This window comes from Falco rusticolus, chromosome 12 (assembly GCF_015220075.1).
Source record: "Falco rusticolus isolate bFalRus1 chromosome 12, bFalRus1.pri, whole genome shotgun sequence".
Lineage (NCBI taxonomy): Eukaryota > Metazoa > Chordata > Aves > Falconiformes > Falconidae > Falco > Falco rusticolus.
In genome coordinates this window covers 12,224,190-12,245,529 of record NC_051198.1, presented here as the reverse complement: position 1 = coordinate 12,245,529, position 21,340 = coordinate 12,224,190, and the positions used below count along the sequence as shown (strand labels likewise).

The 21,340-nt window shown below is 50.2% G+C and overlaps 1 protein-coding gene across 3 annotated transcripts; it reads right to left on the bottom strand.

Annotated features, from left to right (window-relative positions):
- Positions 1-34: 34 nt before the first annotated feature.
- Positions 35-17,007, bottom strand: ABCC10 (ATP binding cassette subfamily C member 10). Of its 3 annotated transcripts, XM_037405772.1 has the most exons (22): positions 16,765-17,007; positions 16,070-16,266; positions 13,756-15,124; positions 12,277-12,504; positions 11,919-12,075; positions 11,067-11,206; positions 10,512-10,591; positions 10,192-10,363; positions 9,100-9,198; positions 8,682-8,871; positions 8,249-8,326; positions 7,666-7,857; positions 7,099-7,231; positions 6,529-6,724; positions 5,402-5,745; positions 5,082-5,251; positions 4,613-4,773; positions 3,941-4,194; positions 3,466-3,611; positions 2,884-2,981; positions 2,587-2,699; positions 35-532 (listed from the first exon to the last, which is right to left on the bottom strand). In XM_037405772.1, exons 2-22 carry the CDS (start codon positions 16,228-16,230, stop codon positions 397-399), a joined length of 4,617 nt encoding a protein of 1,538 aa, XP_037261669.1. In that variant the 5' UTR covers positions 16,231-16,266; positions 16,765-17,007; the 3' UTR covers positions 35-396. The 3 variants fall into 3 exon arrangements, with proteins under 3 accessions (XP_037261669.1, XP_037261668.1, XP_037261670.1); XM_037405771.1 differs by having other exon boundaries at positions 4,613-4,692; positions 16,070-16,854; XM_037405773.1 differs by lacking the exons at positions 35-532; positions 2,587-2,699; positions 2,884-2,981; positions 3,466-3,611 and having other exon boundaries at positions 4,080-4,207; positions 16,070-16,855.
- Positions 17,008-21,340: the final 4,333 nt, after the last annotated feature.

Below are 21,340 nucleotides of genomic sequence, written 5' to 3'. Positions count from 1 at the left end.
AAAGGGGACAGGGCCCTGAGTAAATGGAGCTTCACAAGGATGTTTCCACTTTATTTTAAACTGCATGTGAGACTAAGTCTCAGATTAGGAGTCACTGATTCTTCAGTGAGCAGAAAATCCCTCTGTAATCTCAAAGGGGATCCTTGGAGGGGAGCAGTATTCCACCAGCCAGGCTTGCATGGCCCTGAACACCAAGTCCCGTCTTCCCTACTAAAGGAAAGGCCACAGTGCCATGCCTCCATCCCCGAGGACAAACAATCGCTACCTGCAGGCAGGAATAATTCCTTTCCTCACCTCAGCAGCTCCTGGCCCTGCAGGGACAGGGCTTGTGGCTGAGTGAGAGGAAAGCCAGGCACAAAGCCAGGAGGGCTGCCTGGGCTCAGCCCAGGAGGGAGGTCACAGCTGCCCACTGTGCAGGAGGCACTGGAACAAGGAGCCGTCTTTCTGGCTTAAGTGGGTAGGTGAATCCAGCTCTGCCACTCTCCCAGCTTGCATCACCAGCACACGGTCTGAGTCCAAGATGGTGTTCAACCTGTGGACAGCAAATGCCAGGACACATGTTGGTGGATCTGAGGTGAAACCCTGGATACTGCTTCCCCTGCTGCCAAAGGGTGGCCCAAGACATGCCCAGCATCAGGATCTGTGGAGCATCTCCCTGTGCACTCAGGGACACGCTGCAGTCCAGCTGCCCAGAAAGCTTCTGCACACCGCTGAAATGCACCACCTCTTAGGAGAGCACAGCAATGCCTTCCAGTTGCTGGGCATGGCAGGGCACCAGGAGCGCAGAGGGAAGCTCTGTAGAGGGAGAGCTCAGAGCATGCCTGATTCTGGGGTTGCACAAGATGTCTCCATTCCCACAAGAGAGTTACTGAGTTGCTTCTGCTTGCCCCTACATTTCCTCACCTGCCACCTCCTGAGGGCAGCAGAAATGGACTTGTGCATCAGCTGCCCTTCCCCAGCAGTCAGTCATCTTTGCTTATGCTGCCACCACCAGTGGATTTGTAGTTGCCAGACTGCCAACCACAGCATCCGCAGTATACATATATGCCCAGTTCTTCCCAGACTGCTAGCAGGGCAGCAACCTCTGGCCCTGGGGAGGGAAGACAGGGCAGCAAGAGTGCCTTTGCACAGTCGTGCACAGTTCAGTGTGAAACCACAGCCCTACAAAGCTGCAAGTCACAGGGAAGAAACTGCAGAGGATTTGAGCAGGTAGAAAGCGTATGGAGTTTGGGACTCTGGTTACACATTCATCCCCAAAAGTGCCAGGCTGCAGCACTGCAAATGACCTGGAGGGGCAAGGGACAAGTAATGAGTCACTTGCTGTCCTAGATTTCACCCATTCAATTAATAGTTCACCCAAAGCTGAATGGCACGGAAGAACCATGGGTACAAAACAAACCCATCACCACCTCTCCCTCCTTACTGCTCTCCCCATCTCCCTTCATCCCAGTGGAATAGGGGCTGAGGCCATCTTCAACCCAGTCTTGCTGCCTTGCCTTCTGCCACTCCTTCCTCTGCTGGTTCTCCTCTCTAATTACTCCTCCCTCAGAGGTGGTCTCCCTCTACCCAACCCAAACACACACCTCAGCCCACAATGCCCTTACCTTTCCACTCTATTTATGCATAATATCCCTAGTGTAGGAACAGCATTCCCTTCACACCCCTCCTGCCTCCCTCTTACCTGATGTATTTAACAAGATTCACTTAATTCACTTGCCAGGCCCAGCCCACCCCGCCTGTTATCCATTACTCCCACTTCTGTGCAGCAGGACACCAGTCCCTGCCACCTGCTCATTTGATTTTTACTTTTGTGGTAACCTTTGTGTTTTGAAAACACCCTCCATACAATTGCATAACCCTCCTCCCAGTTCTCCTCCACTTGGCAAGAGTAAGAGCACCTTGGGCAGAGAGCACTGCCTAATGCTGACCCGCTTGTTCCTTCTCAGTATTCATGTTTTGCCCTCCTCCCTCCGCTCACAACCATCTACTGCCACTACTCTTACGCTAAATCTCGGCTGTGGGGCAAGCACCGTTGCCTTGTCCTGCCTGGGCAGCATCTAGATTGCTGGCACCAGGTGCGGGCTGGAAGCAAAACTCAAGGGTTTTGGAAAACCAACCACGCAGCATCCTGCCTCATCCAGCCAGGGAGCCGGCTGCGGCCCTGGGCTGCGGGCTGTGCCGCACGGCCCTCTGCTGAGCCAGCGACACCTGCTCCTCCGCGCTGCTCCTTCCTGCGGGGTGGCTCTCATTGCGACTCGCCCTAACCTGGCAGAACCACAAGGTTCGATTCACTCCCCCGGGAGCCCTGCAGGCAGTGCTCAGGAAGGGCCATCTGCCATACGGTGTGGCGTGCTGCCTTTTGCTGTCCTCCAATTTCTGGGTGCAGCGTTTTCCCATCCAGTTGTTCCCAGCACCCAAGGGCTAGTAAAGCACAAAAGGCAAACAGCAAGGTCCAGCCTTTTGCACTTGAAATGCCTCATCCCGGAGACTTCCCTGCGGAGCTCGAGGCCCAGGTATGGCAGGTGCAGCCATCACTCCCTGTGAGTGCTAGGATGAATGCAGGCACGAGTGCTGCTTCCTCCATACCTGTGAGCAATCGTCAGAACAGTTTTGTCAGCAAAGCGCTGGCGGATGGTCTGCTGCAGCAGCTGGTCTGTCTTCTGATCCACACTGGCTGTGGCCTCATCGATGCACAACACCTGCCAGGGACAGAGAGTGAAGGGAGCTCCCAAGCACCACAGGGTAGACCCCAATCCCTGCCTAGAGACAGCGCAGGGCATCTCTTCCCATCACAGCCCCAACTCTGGAGCGCTCTGCTCTGCTGTCCCCACGCAGCCATCAGCAGCTCGCTCCCCCTCGCTCCGATGGAGGCAGGGCACTCACCTTGGCCTGTGTCAGGAGGGCTCTTGCCAGACACACCAGCTGCCTCTGTCCCACGGACAGACTCTTTCCCCTCTCTCCCAGCTCGCTGTCCAAGCCACCTGCAGGGGTCAAGCTCAGCAGTCACCCCACCAGGCTCTGCACAGAGCTCCAAACCGTTCCCAGAGTCTGGGGTTTTCCCAGTAGCACTCGAAATCCCAGACCTGGTCAGGACCAAGCCTTGGGAACTAGAGCCCTTACACTTGGACACAGGCAACTTCTGGCACAGAGACGCCACGCTCCCCTAGAACTAAGGGTTGGCTTATCTCTCAGGCTGTTCTAACATCCCCTGGGGCCTGGTCTCATCAGCAACACTGTGCCACCCCATCCATCACCTGCCAGTCCTTTCCCACTGAATCTCAGGGAGTGCCACTGGGTCCCACTGACCTGTTCCCACCCTGGTCCTAGTGTGGCCTCACCTAACCAATTCCTTACTACTGCACCCACCTGACCCCTTTTCCCCAGCTCCCCTGACTGACCTGAGGTCCCCTCCCCTGTCCCAGTACCAGGGCTAACCCAGCTGCTTCTCACTGGGTTCAGACTCACCCATCTGAGTTACAGCATCCTGCAGGTGGCACTGCTCTAGCACCTCGTGGAGCTCAGCATCTGTCCGTTTTCCCTGGGGGTCCAGGTTCTCTCGGATTGAGCCACTGAACAAAAATGGATCCTGGGGGATGATGGCCAGCCTAGATCTGCAAGCAAACAAAAGCTGAGGGGTCAGGGGGTGGGTTCTGCAGAAAAGCAAAGGCCCATTTTTGGTTTTTGTGCCTAGGGTGGAGTGTCTTGGTTTGCTGTGTATCTCAGAGGCACAGAGACAGGGGTCACATATTCAGCCTGGTTTCCTTAACCACAGCTGTTCAGAAACAAGCAAGCAACTCATAAGAAGCTGCCACAATCAGACAAGAGGGTGCCATGACACTGAGCCTTTTGCTCCTCACTCTTCGCTTTGGCATCCAACCACTGACAGCTCTCAGCCTCCAGGCCCCACCAGCTACCCTCCACTCTGCTCAGCCCTCTGTACCTCAGCTCCTCCAAGCCCACCAGCTTGCTGTCAACACCATCCAGGAGAATCCGTCCTGATTTCAGCTCCAGCATACGGAAAAGGGCCAAGAAAAGGGTGGATTTTCCAGATCCTGTGCGACCCACAATCCCCACCTTCTCTCTGGGGTAAATGGTGAAGCTCACACCATCAAGCGCATTAGGCAAGCCCTCTCGGTAGGCCAGGACCACTTTCTGGAACTCCAAAAGCCCCTGGCTTGGCCAGTCAGCAGCAACCTAGGAGGGGTATCTGTGTGAGACATGGTATGACCATGACCCAGTGCCACGTTCAGCCTCCCCTCCCCACAGGCCAAGCCCTATGCATCCCTTTGGATGGTTGCTTGGCTTCCAAGCAGACCCAACACACAGCCCAGCTCCAACTACAGCCCCCTCCTAGGCTTGTTTTTCTCTCACAGCTTTGATCTAGTAACCGTTGTGCTTTCCTACCCCTTCTCATCATTCCAGCCTTCACCAACTCCTGCAGAGATTCATCCCCCCTAGGGGATTTAGTGGTAAAGGATGAGCAGTCAAGGTGGTTTCTGTTGGCAAGGGCCCTCCACCCATTCACTGGAATGCCATGATCTCCCCAAGAGGCAAGTACAGAACACAGAGCCAGAAGATGGGCCAGTCTCTGAGAACACACTTGAGCTTTTACCTGGAGCAGTTTATCCTGGGGCTCCATGGGGATGTCTGTGGTGTACTCCTCTGTCCGCTCCACACTCACCATCATGGTCTCTGTCAGAGTGAAGCTGGAAATGAGGCCTGAGAGCAGGTTTGTGACAGACAAGGCATATGAGAGTGACAGACCCACAAGTCCTGCGAGGACAAAAGCATAAGAAAGAATGTTACTGGCAGGGAAAGAGCTGGGATCTTGGTGGCAGGATAAAGAAACAAGGGAGAAGTCAGCACTCTGGAGTCTGGGATCCCACTTGACGATGGGGACACACAGGAGGAGGGATAGGAGCTGATGCACTACATTGTGGGTGGCTTGTAGAGGGACAGGGAGCAGGAGCTCTGGATCTTACCAAGATCTGGGTAGGAAGATATGCAGCTCCGGGCTAGGAGATTCGGAACCCCTGGGCCACAGCCTAGGAGTTGGCACGGAACAACCCCTGGCAGCCTACCTGGGTTTCCCAGTTGCTTCTGGTGCTGGATGATGGCAATTCCTGCAATAGCAGTAACCACAGCAACCCCAATCATCTGCAAGCGGATGTCCAGCCACTGCATCGCTGTGTTGCTGGCAAAGAGGCAGCGCTGGTTCTGCTCCAGGTGCAGCTCATTCTCCAACTCAAACCTGGCAGGCACACAATAGAGATTCGCACCACTCAATCTCCATTCCTGCCGCCCCAGACCAGGGCATTCCTGCCACCCTATAACCAGCCCCACATCAGGAATACCCTGATAAAAGCCAAAGCTCTGGCTCTTCGGGCGCTTTTCCACTCACCTCCGGGTTGCCCGCATGGCTCTGATGCTACTCAGTCCTGAGAGGGTCTCTGAAAAGTGAGTGTAAATGGGAGACAGGGTGACACTGTAAAGGCGCTTGAGCTCCCGGGATGTGCGCCGGTAGTAGCGTTGGATGGAGAAGTAGAGGGCAGCCAGCGGGAGTAAGACCAGACCAATCCAAGGGAGGCCATAGGTGATTATCACCAGCATGCCCAAGAGCCCGTACATGTTGGCAAGGAAGATGTTGAGGATAAATGGTAGGCTGTCATCCACGCAGTACAGGTCTGAGGAGAAGCGGTTCAGGATCCGGCCCGTTGGTGTGGTGTCAAAGAAGGTGACTGTGGCCTGGCAACAAGGGAACCAGAAAGTAAGAGCCAGTCAGCTGAGGTGAGATCCAGCCATAAACAGTGCCTAGGAGAGCAGCACCAAGGGGAGCAGATAAGGCCACAAAGGGCTGGCCACCAAAGCCCCCTTCCTTTCCACAGCTGGAGAAGAAATCTCAGACTCCAAAGCCAGCTCACAGCCAAACTACTTATGCTGTTCACTTGGTAAAAGCAAGGAGTCCTTCTGTGGCAAACAGCAGACAGCTACTAAGATAGCAGCCACTCAGATCCCATACTGGCCCACCAGTAGCCAGTGAGACAAGCCTCTAATCCTGTCTCACAATCTTTTTACCCTGACTCTAGCCTGAGGACTCAAGGAAGCCCAAATCATAAAAAAACTTAACTGGCACATGCCAACATCAGCCCTAAATCTTGCCTAATGACTCCTTTCAATCTCATCTGAATCTGAGCTCATGATCCAGCAAAAGCTACTTTGATTTAATTGGCCCTCACCTTGGCTATACATCTAAGCCTAACGAGTGAAGAGATGCAGGTGGCAGCCACAAAACACTCCTCCAAGGAATGGAACAAGCCTTAGAGGACACATTTTGAACCCCAGCTCATAGGACCCTTGTGCTGGCTGTGGTGTAGCCCTTTTTGGATGTAGTCCTATGGGGACCTCATCAGCTAATACCAGCAGAAACCCTAACCCACCTCCCAAACCCTTACTCCCAACTATGAGAAGAACATCAAGGCAGAATGACGTGCAGGAGCCTCAGCCTGCTCTGGACTTTCTGACCATTACCTTTAGAGCTCTCTGGAGCAGTCGGTTGTGAATGACAGCGGCAGCACGGATAGTACCATAAGCAAAGAGAAAGGCCCGAAGAATGGTGAAGAGGGAGTTGGCCCCTGCAATGCTCCCATAAACTATCAGGTAGAAATTCACATCCATTGAGGCATTGGAAGGGACTGGGGTGATGTCCAGAGCTTGAATGGGGGAGCTGGAACATAGAAGGAGGAAGATTATGAATCTGTTAAGGTCCTCATGACAGTAAACTCACAATCAGGGCACAAGAACCCAGGAGCACACTCAAGGAGAAACCAGGATACTTCAACCCTTTGGCATGCTGGGACAAACACTCTTGATTACTATGCAGTTAGGAGTCTTCCATCAGTCCCAGGCAGAAGCCCTTCGGACATCTCATCAGGTCAAAGATTTTGATTTTCTTTGTCAAAGCAGCCACACATATCCCCTGCAGCAGGGTGGTCAGTTTATCCCTGCTCTCAACAAGGATCTTCACCAGAAATGCACTTAAGGGCAAAATGGGAATGTGTTTCCAGCTTCCTTTGGCACCTCCTGACCAGATTCACTTACACAAGCCCAACAACGGAGAAGAGAAGCTCTGGGGAAGGTGAGGAAGCTGCGCAGACCATCACAGAGGAATTTGCTGCCTGGGACATGCTGGAGATCCAGTGTGACAGCCACCAATCTGAGATATTTCTGGATGCTGCAGGGAAAGACAGATTGCATAAAGAAGGATCCAACCTTCGAATTGGCAAACATGAAGCAGAAAAGCTGAAGGGAAAGTTTCTGGGCAACTTTTATAATTGTGTCACTGCCCAGTCTAGTCTGGGCACCCCTGCCTTCATTCTCCACTGTTAGTAGTAGCGCAGGAGCAAGGGAACAGCCTTGCGCTGCAGCAGCGACAGGGCACTGCTAGAGAAGCAGACATGCAGCTGCAGCATTGAGATGCCAGATCCTGTTCCCACATGTGCCCACTCCAAACTGTGCTACTTTAGTCTGGAGAAGAGAAAAGGGGTCTTTATGCTGCAGACAAGAGTTAGTAAACCCCTGGCCTCTTTTCTTCCCTGGACTCCACAACCAGGGAATGAAAGGAGAGGAATGTCTAAAGAGAGATATACTGCTGGGCCACTGCCTCACCTTGCATCAGGAGCAGCGAGAAGAGGATGGATAATGCCATGCAGCTGCCCACTGCCAGCCAATATGCCTTGTACACCTGAAAAGCCACTGCCCCTTCTTTCTTCTCTTCCTCCTTGTGGACAAGATGATTGTTTTGGGTTGATTCTTCTGCCTCTGTCTCTACAGCCTCTTCTTGGCTCTGTTCATCAGGGGCTGTGGGAATGGAGGTAAAAGCAAAGGTCAGTGTGTTTCCTCCTGCAGCTGCTCCTTGCCGTGCACAGACCAAATCTAGGCTATGAGAGAGACTCTTCTTCCTTCTCCTCTCCTCTTTCAAGACAGGTGCACCAATCCTGGCAGACCTTCATCCAAAGCTGGACCACAAGTGGAACAGCAGATTCAAATACTGCTCCAGACCAATACTCAATGATACATGGGCCTCCTCTCTTTCCTCTGTGCACACACTACCCACAGATCAGCACTGCCACAGCAGAGCAAGGGGGTGGGAGCTCTGCTCTAAGGCCAGCAGCCATCAGGTACAGGTTCTGTCTGGTTGGTCAACTGAGCTGTGCTGCCCCAGCCACCCTCAAGCTCATCAGATATAGACCTTCATCCTTCCGCCTCTTGTCCATATCCTTGAACTTGGGGAAGGCTTCCACGAGTGGCAGGATATCAGCTGGTGTGCCTGCAGAGAGACATGCAAATGCTTCAGTCTTGCCTCTTGCTGCGAAATGGCCCAGGTTCTTTCTCACATAACATTTCCTATTTTCTCTCACAGCATCTGCACCCTTGAAGGCCCTGCTCCGCAGAACCTGCTACGGTCTTTTGTTATCAGCTCCCCACCTCTAGGGCTGTCCTGTTCTATCTATGCATCTGTATATTCCCTTCCACCCCATCTTTGCCCATGTGCAGTGTCCTCAAGCTGATTTTCATTGGGTTCCCCACTAGTTAATTCTACTCCCTTATGCCCATCTTTGCTCAATCAATTCCAAGACTGGCACGCAGGCACAAATGAATGCCTGAGAAGACAACCAGTGTACCTGTCTTAACTATCCTGCCATTGTCTATCAACAACAAGGCATCGGCTTTCTCCAAAAACTCCGTCCTGTGGGTGCAAAGGATCCTGGTCTTGTGTTTGAGAACTCCAAGAATGCATTTCCGCATAAGATGGTTGGCTACGTCTGCATCTACAGCAGCCAGGGGATCATCAAGGAGGTAAAGCTCTTTCTCCTGAGAGGGAGACAAAAGATAAGGATACAGTTGCTGGTCCTGCCAGGCAGTGCTGTTGAGAAAAGCACAAGTGCCTCCGTGTGGCACATCGCCAGCACCTTTAGGCCAGCACGATGCGGTTTAAGACGTGCTGCCAGAGCATAGTGTACAGCTGGGTGCCTCCAGCTTCTTTACATCTGACTTGGCACAGGGCACAATCTGCCATGGCATGACTCCTTTGCTATTTACCTGGTAAACGGCTCTGGCAAGGGCTATTCGAGCCTTCTGTCCTCCACTGAGTGTCACACCATTTTCACCCACCTGTGTCTGGTCACCTGCTGGTAAAATCTGAAACATTCAAGGCAATCCATTTAGAAATGACAGGAAACTACTGAGGACCCAAAACCAGAACACTGGTGTCCCCTTCCTGCCTCTGGCAGTAATTTCTTAGGGTGACACCTTACAAAATTTAAACAATGCAACAGTCTATACACAGAATCTGCAGACAACTGGCAAGATTGGCATTTATGTAACTAAACTCACTTCAGAATAGGGCGGCCACATCTAAACTGCCTGTTGACAGCAACTTCTGGTCTAAGATAACTCTGAAGTTGCAGGGAATTCTCTGGGAGAGCAAGAGCTGTGTCTGCACCAAAATCATGCCAGGGTCCATCCAAACAGTTTAGCAGTAAAAATTGCAGTTTCACTAGCTGGAAACAGTTTCCTCTTGATTTGGTAGCACAGGCATAGTCTACTACTTCTCAAATAAATATCTCGCCTTCACAGAGTATTCATAGCTCCTGCCAAAGTAAGCAGGAGCTCCTAGTGCTTGGCACTTCAGAAAATCAGACATCAGGTTATACACTGGGAGGTGAAGGCTAGCTTCCTACCATGTAACAGCCAGGTTTGCTGGCTAGTACAGACATAAGCCTCAAGCCTAAAATGTGTGTATTACTGACAGTAGGACCACAGACTCAGCCCTTCCAGATGTCAGGGAAGTTCCTTCTGATCCAAAAAAGCATCAGCTGCTGATAGGTTCTGCCTGAAAAACCTGGCAGTCATCAGCTCTGCAAGAACAAATCCTTTCCCCAGGATCAAGAAAGAGCTTTTGGCTCAGTAGCAGAACAAAACATTCAAAGTGCTACCAGAATGACTTCATACCTTACAGAACCGTGGGGACAGGTATAATCTGGAATTGGTAATCAGAGTAACACTGTGTGATTGGGACACTGGAAAAGCATTCTATAGCCTGAAAGAATGAGAACTGCTCCCAGTGAGGCTCAGACTGGATGCAAAAGCTGGCCAAGAAGGTCCAGGCAGGTTTACAGTTTAGGCACTCACGTTCAAGTCCTCAGAGAGGGCACAGGCTTCCACCACCTCCTCATACAGCCTGGCATCATATTCCCGCCCAAAAAGGATGTTCTCACGGACAGTGGTAAACTGTATCCAAGGCTCCTGAGTGGCCAGGCCAAATCCTTGCTCCAGGTCACAAATATACACTTGTCCACCTTGTCTGCAAGTACACCAGAAGTGGGTAGAAAGGGCAACAAAGGAGAACTGCTGGCAGATAAAAATGGCCTACAAATAGGAATAGCACTGGATAATCCCTGCCTGCTGTGGCACAGAGAGACCAGGCAGGGAGAAGTCTTTAGGCTACTCACTTGATGAGTTCTCCAGTGATGGCTGCAAGCAGAGAGCTTTTGCCAGAGCCAACCTTCCCAACAACCCCTAGGAGCATCCCCTGCAAAAAGAAACGAAAAGGAACAACCTGATGCACTAATACAGAGTAGCTTGTCCAGATTTCTTGAGCCACACATAGACTGTAAGAAAGCTGACTGCTGTCTTAAACTAGGACTGCCTCACAGGTGCAGCAGCAGAGCTGGGTACAGTTGCTGGGTAAACGAGACTCGATGTGGCAGGACACAAGCCTGCAAAGGAGTATTAACCTGGAGCCCAGCTGTGTTCCTTGCCCAGTCCTCTGCTGCAGCAGTGGTAGGAAGCAGAGGGAGCTGGTCCATCTCTTGGCTGTAAGCTAGCTATGCATGGATCCCCTCCAGCACCCTTTAGCTCTGAGAGACGTGATGTGTGTCCTGTGCCTCCTGACCAAGAGAAGATTTTAATGCAAGGCTCGTAAGATCAGGAAAACATGAAAACTTGCCACCCCTGCTCTATTATTTGTGCCGTTCTTCGCTGTTACCTCCCGCATCCTTGCTCACCTTTCTCACTGACAGGTTCTCAATGTGCAGGTGCAGAGTGCCTGTGGATAAGGGATGCCTGGTGCTTTCCTCCTCAACTGGCACCCACGAGAAGACTGCACATCGCATCTCCATGGCAGTAGCAGTACCTGAAGGGCTATCTGCAAGAGAAAAGCAGCGCAGCATTGCACTGCTATGAGAAGGCTGGAAAATGAAAACCACCTGGCATCGCAAACACTATCAGCTTTGTTCCCAAATGGACGAGACCAAAGACAGGGCACTGCTATGATGCCCTTGACGCAATCACAGAATGAGACGCTTGCCTGCTGACTTGCCCTTAAATTTATACCCCCCTCCAACCCTCTTCTCTCCAGCTCCCACCAGACACACATGGTGACCTGCTGGCTGTCAGGGAGACACTATAAGGATAACCTGGTTTTACTATTGCTGAAGGTAAAAGAATGGCAGGGAACTGGCAAAAGGCAAGGAAGGAGAGAAAGGGAGCTGAGATGGCTCAGGAGAGGGGCACCCACTCAAGCCTTTCTGCCAGGCAAAGCCAAGGTTGTTGATGGCTTCAGTGTCAGAGGAGCTCTGGACAGAGGAGGGAGCAGCTTATTCTAAAGGGTCACTAATGCCAGGGTCTGTGGGGACAAGCAATTGCCTATATGGTTGGCAGAATAATGTCAGAGCCTCGTCTCCCATTCTTCACAGAAATAAAGTGCCTTCACTCTGCCTCTGACAACTGAACATCTTGAATCGTGGGGGTGACAGCCAGCTGCCTTCCAGTACTGCTCCTGGGCCTCACACCTCAGCTCTCTGCTCCAAATGCCCCCTGCCCAGGGTCCCAAGCCCAGCAGCATCCTTCATCTTTACCTAGGGCATAATAAGTGTCCAGGTCCTGGTCCACAAGTTCAAGGAAACGCTGGATTCGATCCAGGGAAACTTTGGCTTCCAAGGTCCCATTCAACACCCACGGGAAGTTGTTGAGGGGGAGAATAAGCATCCCGACAAGGGCCAATGCTGTGAACACCTGCACAGGTAAGGAAAAAGCAATGAGTTTGAGGCAGTACCTCCCTTGCATCTTGTATCCTTCAAACAGCTTCACCAGTGAGAGCCTGAAGAGCTGTGGGGAGACACACTGGGTTTATTTCCCACAGAAGATGCCTCAGGACTGCAGCCCCGCTGTAGATTGCACAAGACAAGGTCAGAGCTCTCCCAACTACCTACTCACCTTTGTGGCAGTGAGCTGGTGACCCAACAGGACATACGTGATGAAGATGGCAATGGAGACAACAACAGGCAGTGCTGCCCAAAGATACACACACACAGCATCCAGGTACTTGATAGCTTGTAACATCTGCAGCTCTTTAGCCCGGCAAGCATTTATCCTGGTGCTGAAGTGCTTCTCCCAAGCATAAAACTTGATCACACGAATGCCACACAGGAACTCTGTCATTAGCTGCACGCAAAAAGGAAAAACACATAGAATAACCAGTGCCAGCATACTGCACCAAATGACAGTTAGGCATCTGGGTTTGCAGTTGCCTCCTGCTAAAAGCCAGAGATACCAGGAACCATTTATTGCTAACAAAGACATAAACTCAAGTGGCAGCTACTGGGAACTTTGCCCTCACTCATTCCACCATCTTCCTCAGTCACCTGTGCCATGTACAACTCATAAGAAGGCAAATTACTACACTACTTCCCAACTGAAGGATTTGCAAAACAGATGAACAGATGTGTGGAATTACTAGCTCCAGCCTGGATGCTATTTACCTGCATTGACCAGACAGCATCTTGAGATAATGACACCTGACTCTCAGGTGGGGTGCCACCATAACACAGCTAGCCTGTACACAGAGCCTGGCTGGCTCACATCCAGCAGCTCAGGTGTGCTTGCAGCATGCCGCCCTCTCATTCCTGCTCTCAGGTCAGCATGTGCAGAGCAAGCTGAGATGTGTCTGTCCCCGACATAAAAAAAAAGCTAATGAGAGAGGGTTCACTTCACAAACCAGTCCTACAATAGTTGGAGAAAGTCCAGCATACCCCACACAACTAGATGCATCTTCTGTTGAGAAAAGAAATATTTTAAAGCTCCCAACAGCTCTGACGTGGAGTTGACTTATGTTTCATGCTTCCAAAGCATGATGGAAATGGCGAGTGAAAATGCTGCTCCCTCATATTAGAGATAAAAGGCTAAAAGGTGGGAATCAAATGTTTGACATATGGGAAGGAGGGAGATAGTACCATAAATATGCCAAAAGCAGCGGAAAAGATGACTGAGGGTCCAAGCTTGGAGCAATATATAAAACCACTACATCTGTGATCACTGCCTTTGTCCAGACTGCAGACCACCTCACCACTGATGGCATTACTGGAGCAACAGGATGGAAGCATCCCTAGAGGAAGCAATTGAGGCTCCTACCTGAACTACTATACACAGAGAAAAAACCTACCTGCAAGGGAATCTGGACTAGCCCAGGGGGAAAGACAAACATTGGAAGTTCACTATCTTGTGAATGATGAAACCGCATCACCCTGAAACACTTCTGAACTGAGAGTGTGTGTGCCCTCTCTAGCATTTTTCCCAACAGCTGTGATTCAATTAGCCTGCTTTGGATCATGTCAAGGAACCAAAAGGCCAATATTCCAGGGACAAACAGGGAGGAAATACAGTAACAAACTCAGAGAGCCACCAGCTGCCCCTCACCTTGACCCGTATGTCCTTGTGTTTCAGCATCTCCTTGTTGTTCATCATGATGCAGTTAGCTATGATCTTGTTGATGGGCACAAGCAGCAGTGCCAGGGCCAAGCCTCCTAGAAAGGCTACCCCCACTTGCTGATAGAGGAGGTAGAGAGTAATGGAAAACTGGAAAGGCAGGCTCCACACCTCGTGGAAGCTTTGGCAGAAGTTGATCAGTCTACTGGTGTCTGTGCTCATGAAGTTGACGATTTCCCCCACAGTGAAGCGGGTAAGGCTGGTGCTGCTGACGCGCAGAGCCTTGCGGTAGATGGCAGAGATGACAGCAGCCCGCACCATCAGCATCACCTTATTCACCTCATAGCTGAACTGGTTCCGCAAGAGAGCTCCCAGGAAGGAGCCAGCAAAGAGCCCAAGGGCATAGAGCACCCCGTGGCTCAGAGGCTCCTGCCGTGACTCCATAAAGTTCACCAGCAGGTTCAGAAGCAAAGGACCTGAAAAATCCAGCAGGTTGCCAGCCAACTTGAGAAGTCCAAGGGAGTAGAAACGAAGCCCAAAGGCCGCATGAAGGACTGAGAAGAGTCGCACAGCTTCCTGGGCACGGTGTGAGCTGTCCAGGGCATTGCCAGTCCCATCACCTCCAGCAATGATTGGGCTAGTAAGAGACACTGGCTCCTCCTCTACTTGGTGCAGAGCTGCCTTCTTCTGCCAGCAAGAGTAGAAACGATCACAGACCCTGGCAGTCTGGAGTAGGCGAGGAAGCACATAGACGTCCTGGGGCTGGTTCAGCTTCCACTGATAACCACATTTCATAAGAGGGTTCATCCAAACATAAAAGAAGTGAGAGAGCCAGCTCTCACCATCTTCTGCCACTCTCTGCTGATCAGGCTCTGGGAACCTTGACTCTGGGACAAGCAGGTCTTGTTGCCAGGAGCGATTGATGGAGAGGAAGTCTTGCCTGCCAGCAGTGGGGAAGAGGTAGCCGATCACATACACAAGCAGAGAGGCCAGCTGCAGACACAGAATGGCAAACCTGGAGGAGGCAGCAGGGTGGGCAGGGGACCAAGCTGTCCCACTTTGGCAGTACCACACCAGTGTGATGATGAAGGAAGGTAGGGGTAAGAGAGTGAGCAGAGTCAGGACTGCAGGGCCCCTGGTAGAGCCGTGAATGGACCTGCAGAGCATGAGAAGTGCGAGGCCATGTGTGAGCCATGTCAGGGTGGCAGTGCCATTTGCCAACACTTCCAGGTACACAGGGCCCAGCTCCTGCTGAGAAACGGTGGCTGGGATGGTATCAGCAAGGAATAGGCCAGCAAGTACAAAGGAGGCGATGATTCTGCATCCCCAGCCTGGCCTGCAAGGCACCCCAGAGACAGATCTAGAGGAAGAAATAGCAGAGAAGAACTTTACAGCTGAAATTCCACCACCTCTCAGCCAGCACTCTTCCCTTTCTTTTTCTCCTCTCCCACTCTTTATCTGTTCACTCTTACTTAACCTCCTGGATTCATCTCCCTAGATTTCTAAGTTTTTCAGACTGTAGACATTGCTAAACTACATCAAGTCAGTATAGTCCAGTATCTTCTATGAGACACTCAGATGCTATCAAAGAATAGCATTTCTCTACAGAAATGTATTTGCATACTGATATTTTGTAGTCAAATCAGACTCCAATCCTTGAGGATTAGCAGAAAAAAATTATATTTAACCTCTTTAATACAAATTCTGGATTATCAAGTTCTCTGTGTCACATCTCTCATCCTTGATTTCTCTTGTCTTTCTGTCTTTTGTCTAGAAACATGATGTTTATCACCGCTGGTGTCAGCGATACTGTGCGTGTGAAGTCCATAATCTACTGTCCAACAAAATACTTCACTATCATTTGATTCATTATCATTTGTGGCCTTTCAATATCAGTGAATGTTTACAAATTTCAGAAGAGGGTAAACAGAAAAACAATTTTTGGTTTCTCTGAACACCGTATTACCTTATATACATCTTCCATGCCACCTTAGATTTATATCCACTCCCAGAAGACTCCTGGTTTTTGCAGTCCCCATTCATTTAAATGCTTTCAAATTATTTTCTGTGATTTTATGCCCACTACCCTCTCTATTCTTTCTGGGTTCCTTTCTGCAATGGAGGGACCAGAGATGTACACTGTACTCAGAATTAGGACGGATCCTGACAAATGTAATAGCATTATAATATTTGTCCTTCTCTAATTACATATTCAGCACATTATAGGGAGATATGATTTCCAGCCTTTCCACCCCACCTCCAGTCCCACACAATAATCAAGAGCCAGACAAGTTAGTTGTCATACCTTGGAGCGCCAAGGAAGCAGGCACTGACCGCTGCAAGGATCACATGAGGAATCACATTTAATGCCAGCTGATCAAAGCAGTGGCTAACACTGCCATGAACCCACACAGGGAGTGGATCTTCTGGGCTGGTTCCACACAAACCAGCCAGAATATTCTCCATCCTTTTCTGGGAATTCAATATGAGAGACAGGAGCTCCTAGGGTAGAAAAGAAAAACCAGCATAAGGTACAAAATGAAAAAAGCACAGCCCCAGCGCAAGGCAGACTTTGGTAAGAAATGAGCATAGTGCTGGAAGCAACTTCCTGGATCACACAGTCCAGGCCCTGCTAATTGCGCACTTGATATCATATCATCCACTTTACAAAATGATCAAGCTCCAGCTTAAAATAAACTGGTGTTTGTCCCCTTGAGTCACCCTGGGACCTCAATGCTCTGTGAATGTGAAGCTTTCTGCTTATTTCCAGGCTGATTTTTTTCCCATGGACAAGTATATCCTTTGAAACTAACATCAGGAGGCATTTGCCTTTCTGTTGATGGCCCTAAACAATCTTTTGAGTTGCTTAAACAATAACTTATCGATTATATTTTCATCTTCAAAACAACTCCCACTGCGGTACTAGACAGCGTGTAACATCACACCCCCTGCAGCTGCCAGGGGAGGATGCTCGTGCCCATACAGAGAAGCCGGCGGTACCTCCAGGCCCGGCAGGGCAGGGGATGCAGCAGGACCCCGTCCCGGTGTGCCGCCCTGCGGGCTGGCGCACCCCGGGAAGGCCCCGGCTCGCCGGCGATTCCTGCTGGCACCGGCTGGTCCCACCTCCGGCCCGGGGCCGGCTGAAGCGCGGAACGGAGGCGGCGCACCCGGGGGTCCCGCCCGCGGCAGGCCCGGCGCCGGCCTCTCCGCACGCCCCGTGGCCCGGCGCGGCGGTCGGCAGGCTGGGCCTTAGTCGGGGCTTCCCCGCACCCGGCGAGCGCCGGTCACCCCCACCGGTGGCCCCTGCCCACGCTCCCGGGCACGACAAACTTTGACCCCTGCCCCCCGCCGTACCTCGGCTCGCTCCGCCCCCCCCCCCCGCCGCACTCACCGCAGGGGGAGAAGGGGGCACCGGGCCGCTCCGTGCGCCCCCTGGCGGGCGGGCGGACGCGGCGCAGCCCTGGCACCGGCCGGGGCGGGTGCCTAGGGGTCGGGCCGCGGGACAGGAGCCGCGTCGGAGCCGGGCACCAGCTGGCGAGCAGCCAGGGGAGAGTGGGAGTCAAACCGGGCGATCTGGGCCAGGCATCCGCTCGCAGGTGCCATCGCGTCCCAGGCGGCCCCAGCGCCAGTGCCGTGAGCGCCGTGCCGGCGGCGGGGCGCTGGAGCCCGGAGGTTCGGTCAAAGCATGGGGCCAGACGAGGAGAAGCAAACGAATGAAACACGCGCAGCTCGTTCAGGCTTCTAGTTAAAAACACACCGAACCATCAGTCCCCGGTCACAAATGTGGGTTCTCCCCAAACTCCTTTAGCTCCCTCGTGGTGATCTTTTCTATCCCCCCCGGTGCACGGGCCCCGGTGCAGCTGTGCCACCCAGCACAGGGTCTGTGTGCCCTGCGTGCAGAGAGGGCACTGCTGGCAGGTGTCGCCCAGGCAGTGATTTTATGGGATAAATGTGCTTGTACAGGTACAGCATTCTTCGCTCGTAGCAAACAGCAATGCTGCAAGAGCGCTTTGCCAGCCATGGTGGGTGTACCCAAAGCAACAGAGCTCCTCTGAGGGCAGTAACAGCCATAGAAAGCGAGATCATTTTGTTACCTGGATCATTGCATTAGGTTAACACAAGCTAAACAAAACCACCCAGTTTCACCTGTATTGTACTCAGTGACTATGTCCATCTGAAGCATAAACACACACATACAAGCAGCATCCCCAAATACAACACCCCGCCTTTACTGCAATAGCACATTGCATTGGGGGTGGGTGGGAGGGGTCGTGAGTAAATGCTCAACATTCCAGTTGAGAGAAAATGAACCTGAGAGAATATCCAGCCTCATCACCTCCAGCTTTACAAAATAACAGGAACGTGCAGTAAATGTCACCACACCACCTGGCAATAGCTGCTACTGGTGATTTTTATAGCAGATGCTCCGGATACACATTCCTAATCCTTCTCTCAGTACTCTCTCTTGCCAGGGAAAATTTAGCGTAGCCCTGTAAATAATTCATCACAGGTAGCAAATTTTACTTCCAACGCAGCTCATCAGACATACAATAAAGCATTCTCTGAGCTTAGAAGTATTACCAGTGGGGTGACGAGGAAGAAAAATATCACTAACATTCCTATCTGAGAAAACTGCAATTTGGCTGAGGGACTGTGAAACAGCAGAGATAAGAGCAAGAGCTTGGAGACCATAGTACCCTCTAATCATAGTTTCCTTGAAAGAAGCAGGAGAATGCAGTTTCCCTAAACTCACATATATATATATATGCGTGTGTGTGTGTGTGTATATCTATCTCCTTACTTAATTGTTGTCTCTGAGGATTCTGATCTCTCACCACCCTAAAAATACTTTGCCCGTTTCAGAGCTGCAACGCTGCCTTTTCATGACCAAACTAGGTTCTGGTACTGTACACTGTATTTGGCCAGTCTGCTCTTTCTCCCACACTGCATACAATGGTTTCTAGAATAAACTTTCCTGCAGATGCCTTGATAATAAGTTTTATGTCCTCTGCACTCAAGGAAGTTTCCCTTCAAAAAAATGCTGTGAAAGCAGCAAACTCTCAAGACAGCAAATAGGGCATGCGTGAGGCTGAAGCATGAGCTGCACACAAGTGAAACTTCCAGATTTTGTGGTTCTGATCTCTTATTTATTTCCAAATGAAAAAAAAACCCACCCAACTCAAACCAAAACCAAACCAAAAAAACACAACCAAACCACCGCTTGCCCTGACTTAATAAGATTCCAGAGAAGTTCTCAGATACCAGGACAGACCATTCTCTCTCTCAAGCTAATCACTCTCAGAGCTTTTCCGTTTCAGCTACATTGCGTTCTAGTGCTCTCCTCTTTCACATGCTACATTCTTCTTGCTCATCTCTCCCAACCTCTTCATGTTTGAAAACATGAACTCCTCCACTTCAGCTGAAAGATGGACAGAAAGATCCCTTTTCGCTCCAGACAGCATTGTCTACACACACAGGAAAACAAACATCAAGGGTATTAAAAAAAAGGAACCCTAGAAGAACACCAATCCACACCCTAGCTGATCTGAAATCACCAGTGTCTGTTCTGCATAAGTACATTTACATAGCAGCATGGCAAGAATCTAAATAGACATTCTTCCTTTTCGTACTTCCTTTTGGCTTTCCCCTCCGCCTGAATATTGCTACCTGTGACATTTACTGCTTTGTTTTTGCCTGATTTAAGATGTGCACCATGTGGAGTACAGGCTTGTGGGTATATCGCTTACGAAGTACCTTGCATGCTATAAATATCATACACCTGACATTTATCAAAACATCAGAGCATTCAAAATGGAAAAAAATACCCAACATGAGGTTTAATTTAATCCAACCCACAGGCCCATTCAGGTCAGATTTTATTGTCTAGTATCCAGAGTTTTGTAATGCTCAAGATTGTTACACCCACAGTGAGGAAGAACTATCTGGCAATGGGAGACTGCTCCCGCCTTCTCTTACCAGTGTATTTTGTAACAGATTACTTAATACCCCTCCTAGGACTTGGAGTCAGGGAATGAGTGTGGGCTGCATGCCCATTTGACTTCCCAGCTAAAAGTAAATATTGAACTGAAACACAAGCCAGCCTTGACAAGCCTTAAATTTAGAAATATCAACCTTGTAATTATAGATGTAAAATCTGAGAGCAATTGTGTGTTTGGATGCATTTTCTGTGCTCTCAGCCAGAGCTCTGCTATCAGCTGAACCATCCTCAAATTCCACAACTTCATGACCAAGGAAGGCTTGATTACTTGGCTCAGTCCAAAATTTTTCTGAACAGGCTGCTTTGCCTGGACCTGAAGACACAACGTAACATATTTTGCCCTGTTTTCCAGAGGAAACATTAATGCAGTGTTCAGAAGACATAGGAGTATCTTCCACCACAGCTTTTCATGAGAACGCTTATTTTGTCACAACGACACAGAAACTGTCTTTGTTCTTACTAGTAGTCTAGCCATTTAACATTAGAGGGTGTGCTGCATGGTTGTCTCACGTGCCTGGATCTAGTCTTGACTTACATGTAAAAAGATGAAAAATTAAGATCTTATGTTTTCCTCTGGTGCTGTACTGCTTTCTAACGTAACAGTCCAACCTGAACTAACTTCAATTATGATTTCTGTTTACTCCTTCATACTGAGCTACTGCTAACTTCCCTCATTCTGCTCTTTTCTTTCCCAATGTTGTTTGCTCCCATGACTCTTATTTGAGGCTTAATGAGAACCGAGAGGCACCTTATTACTCCAACACTGCTCTCAGCATTCAATTAGCTAAATTGTCACCAAGCAGCAGCAAATTGCAAGTTCAAAGGTGAGCCCTGGAATTCCAAAGAGGTGTTTGGGAGCTGAACTTGTAGCAAAGCAGACTGACTGGCACCTCCTTTGTCCATTTAAAGTGTGGAGCACCACTGGCAGAAGCATTACAAGAACCTCTGCAAAGCAGGTAAGGACCGTGCCAGACTTGTTTCAATCCCCGAGACAAACCATAGTGCTTCCTCTTGCAAAGATGTGAAAACTCTCAATTTACTCTGCACCATTGGTCCTCCCAAATTTCAGTACCGATTTTAGGAATAATTTAACTGCATCCCACTATGGGTGCTCAGTCCCTTTAAAAAACTTAAATCAGTAAGGCATGTGATTGAAAGATGATACTACAGCTAGTACAGAATGAGTTCATAAATTGTAATTATAAAGCAATGCTCAGTAAGATGACAGGGTGCTACAAAATGCTAATAAGCACTAGTCAGTCAAGGATTTTTCTCCAACAAATGGAATTTTTCTCATCTGAACTCTTCTAACATCACAACACATGGGCTGTTTGATTTCTTTTTACTTCCTCCCTTCAGCAGTGTACTTACTGGTGTGCAGATAGATGTTTTTATGAACATTCTGATTAGTTATTGGTATCTGGATTCCTTCATGTCATGGTTTAACCCTGGCCAGTGACTAAGCCCCACACAGCTGCGCACTCACTCCTCCCACAGTGGGATGAGGGAGAGGATCAGAAGAGTAGAAAACTCATGGGTTGAGATAAAGACAGTTTAATGGTAAAGCAAAAGCCACAC

What these genes read in the sequence shown, in the direction of transcription:
- ABCC10 (XM_037405772.1), bottom strand. Translation starts at nt 16,230, where the DNA reads ATGGAGAATATTCTGGCTGGTTTGTGTGGAACCAGCCCAGAAGATCCA. An exon ending in ACCAGCTCACTGCCACAAAG is followed by an intron (nt 12,076 to 12,276) that starts GTGAGTAGGTAG and finishes TTACCTGTGCAG; the next exon opens with GTGTTCACAGCATTGGCCCT. An exon ending in AGAACCTGTCAGTGAGAAAG is followed by an intron (nt 10,592 to 11,066) that starts GTGAGCAAGGAT and finishes TTCTTTTTGCAG; the next exon opens with GGGATGCTCCTAGGGGTTGT.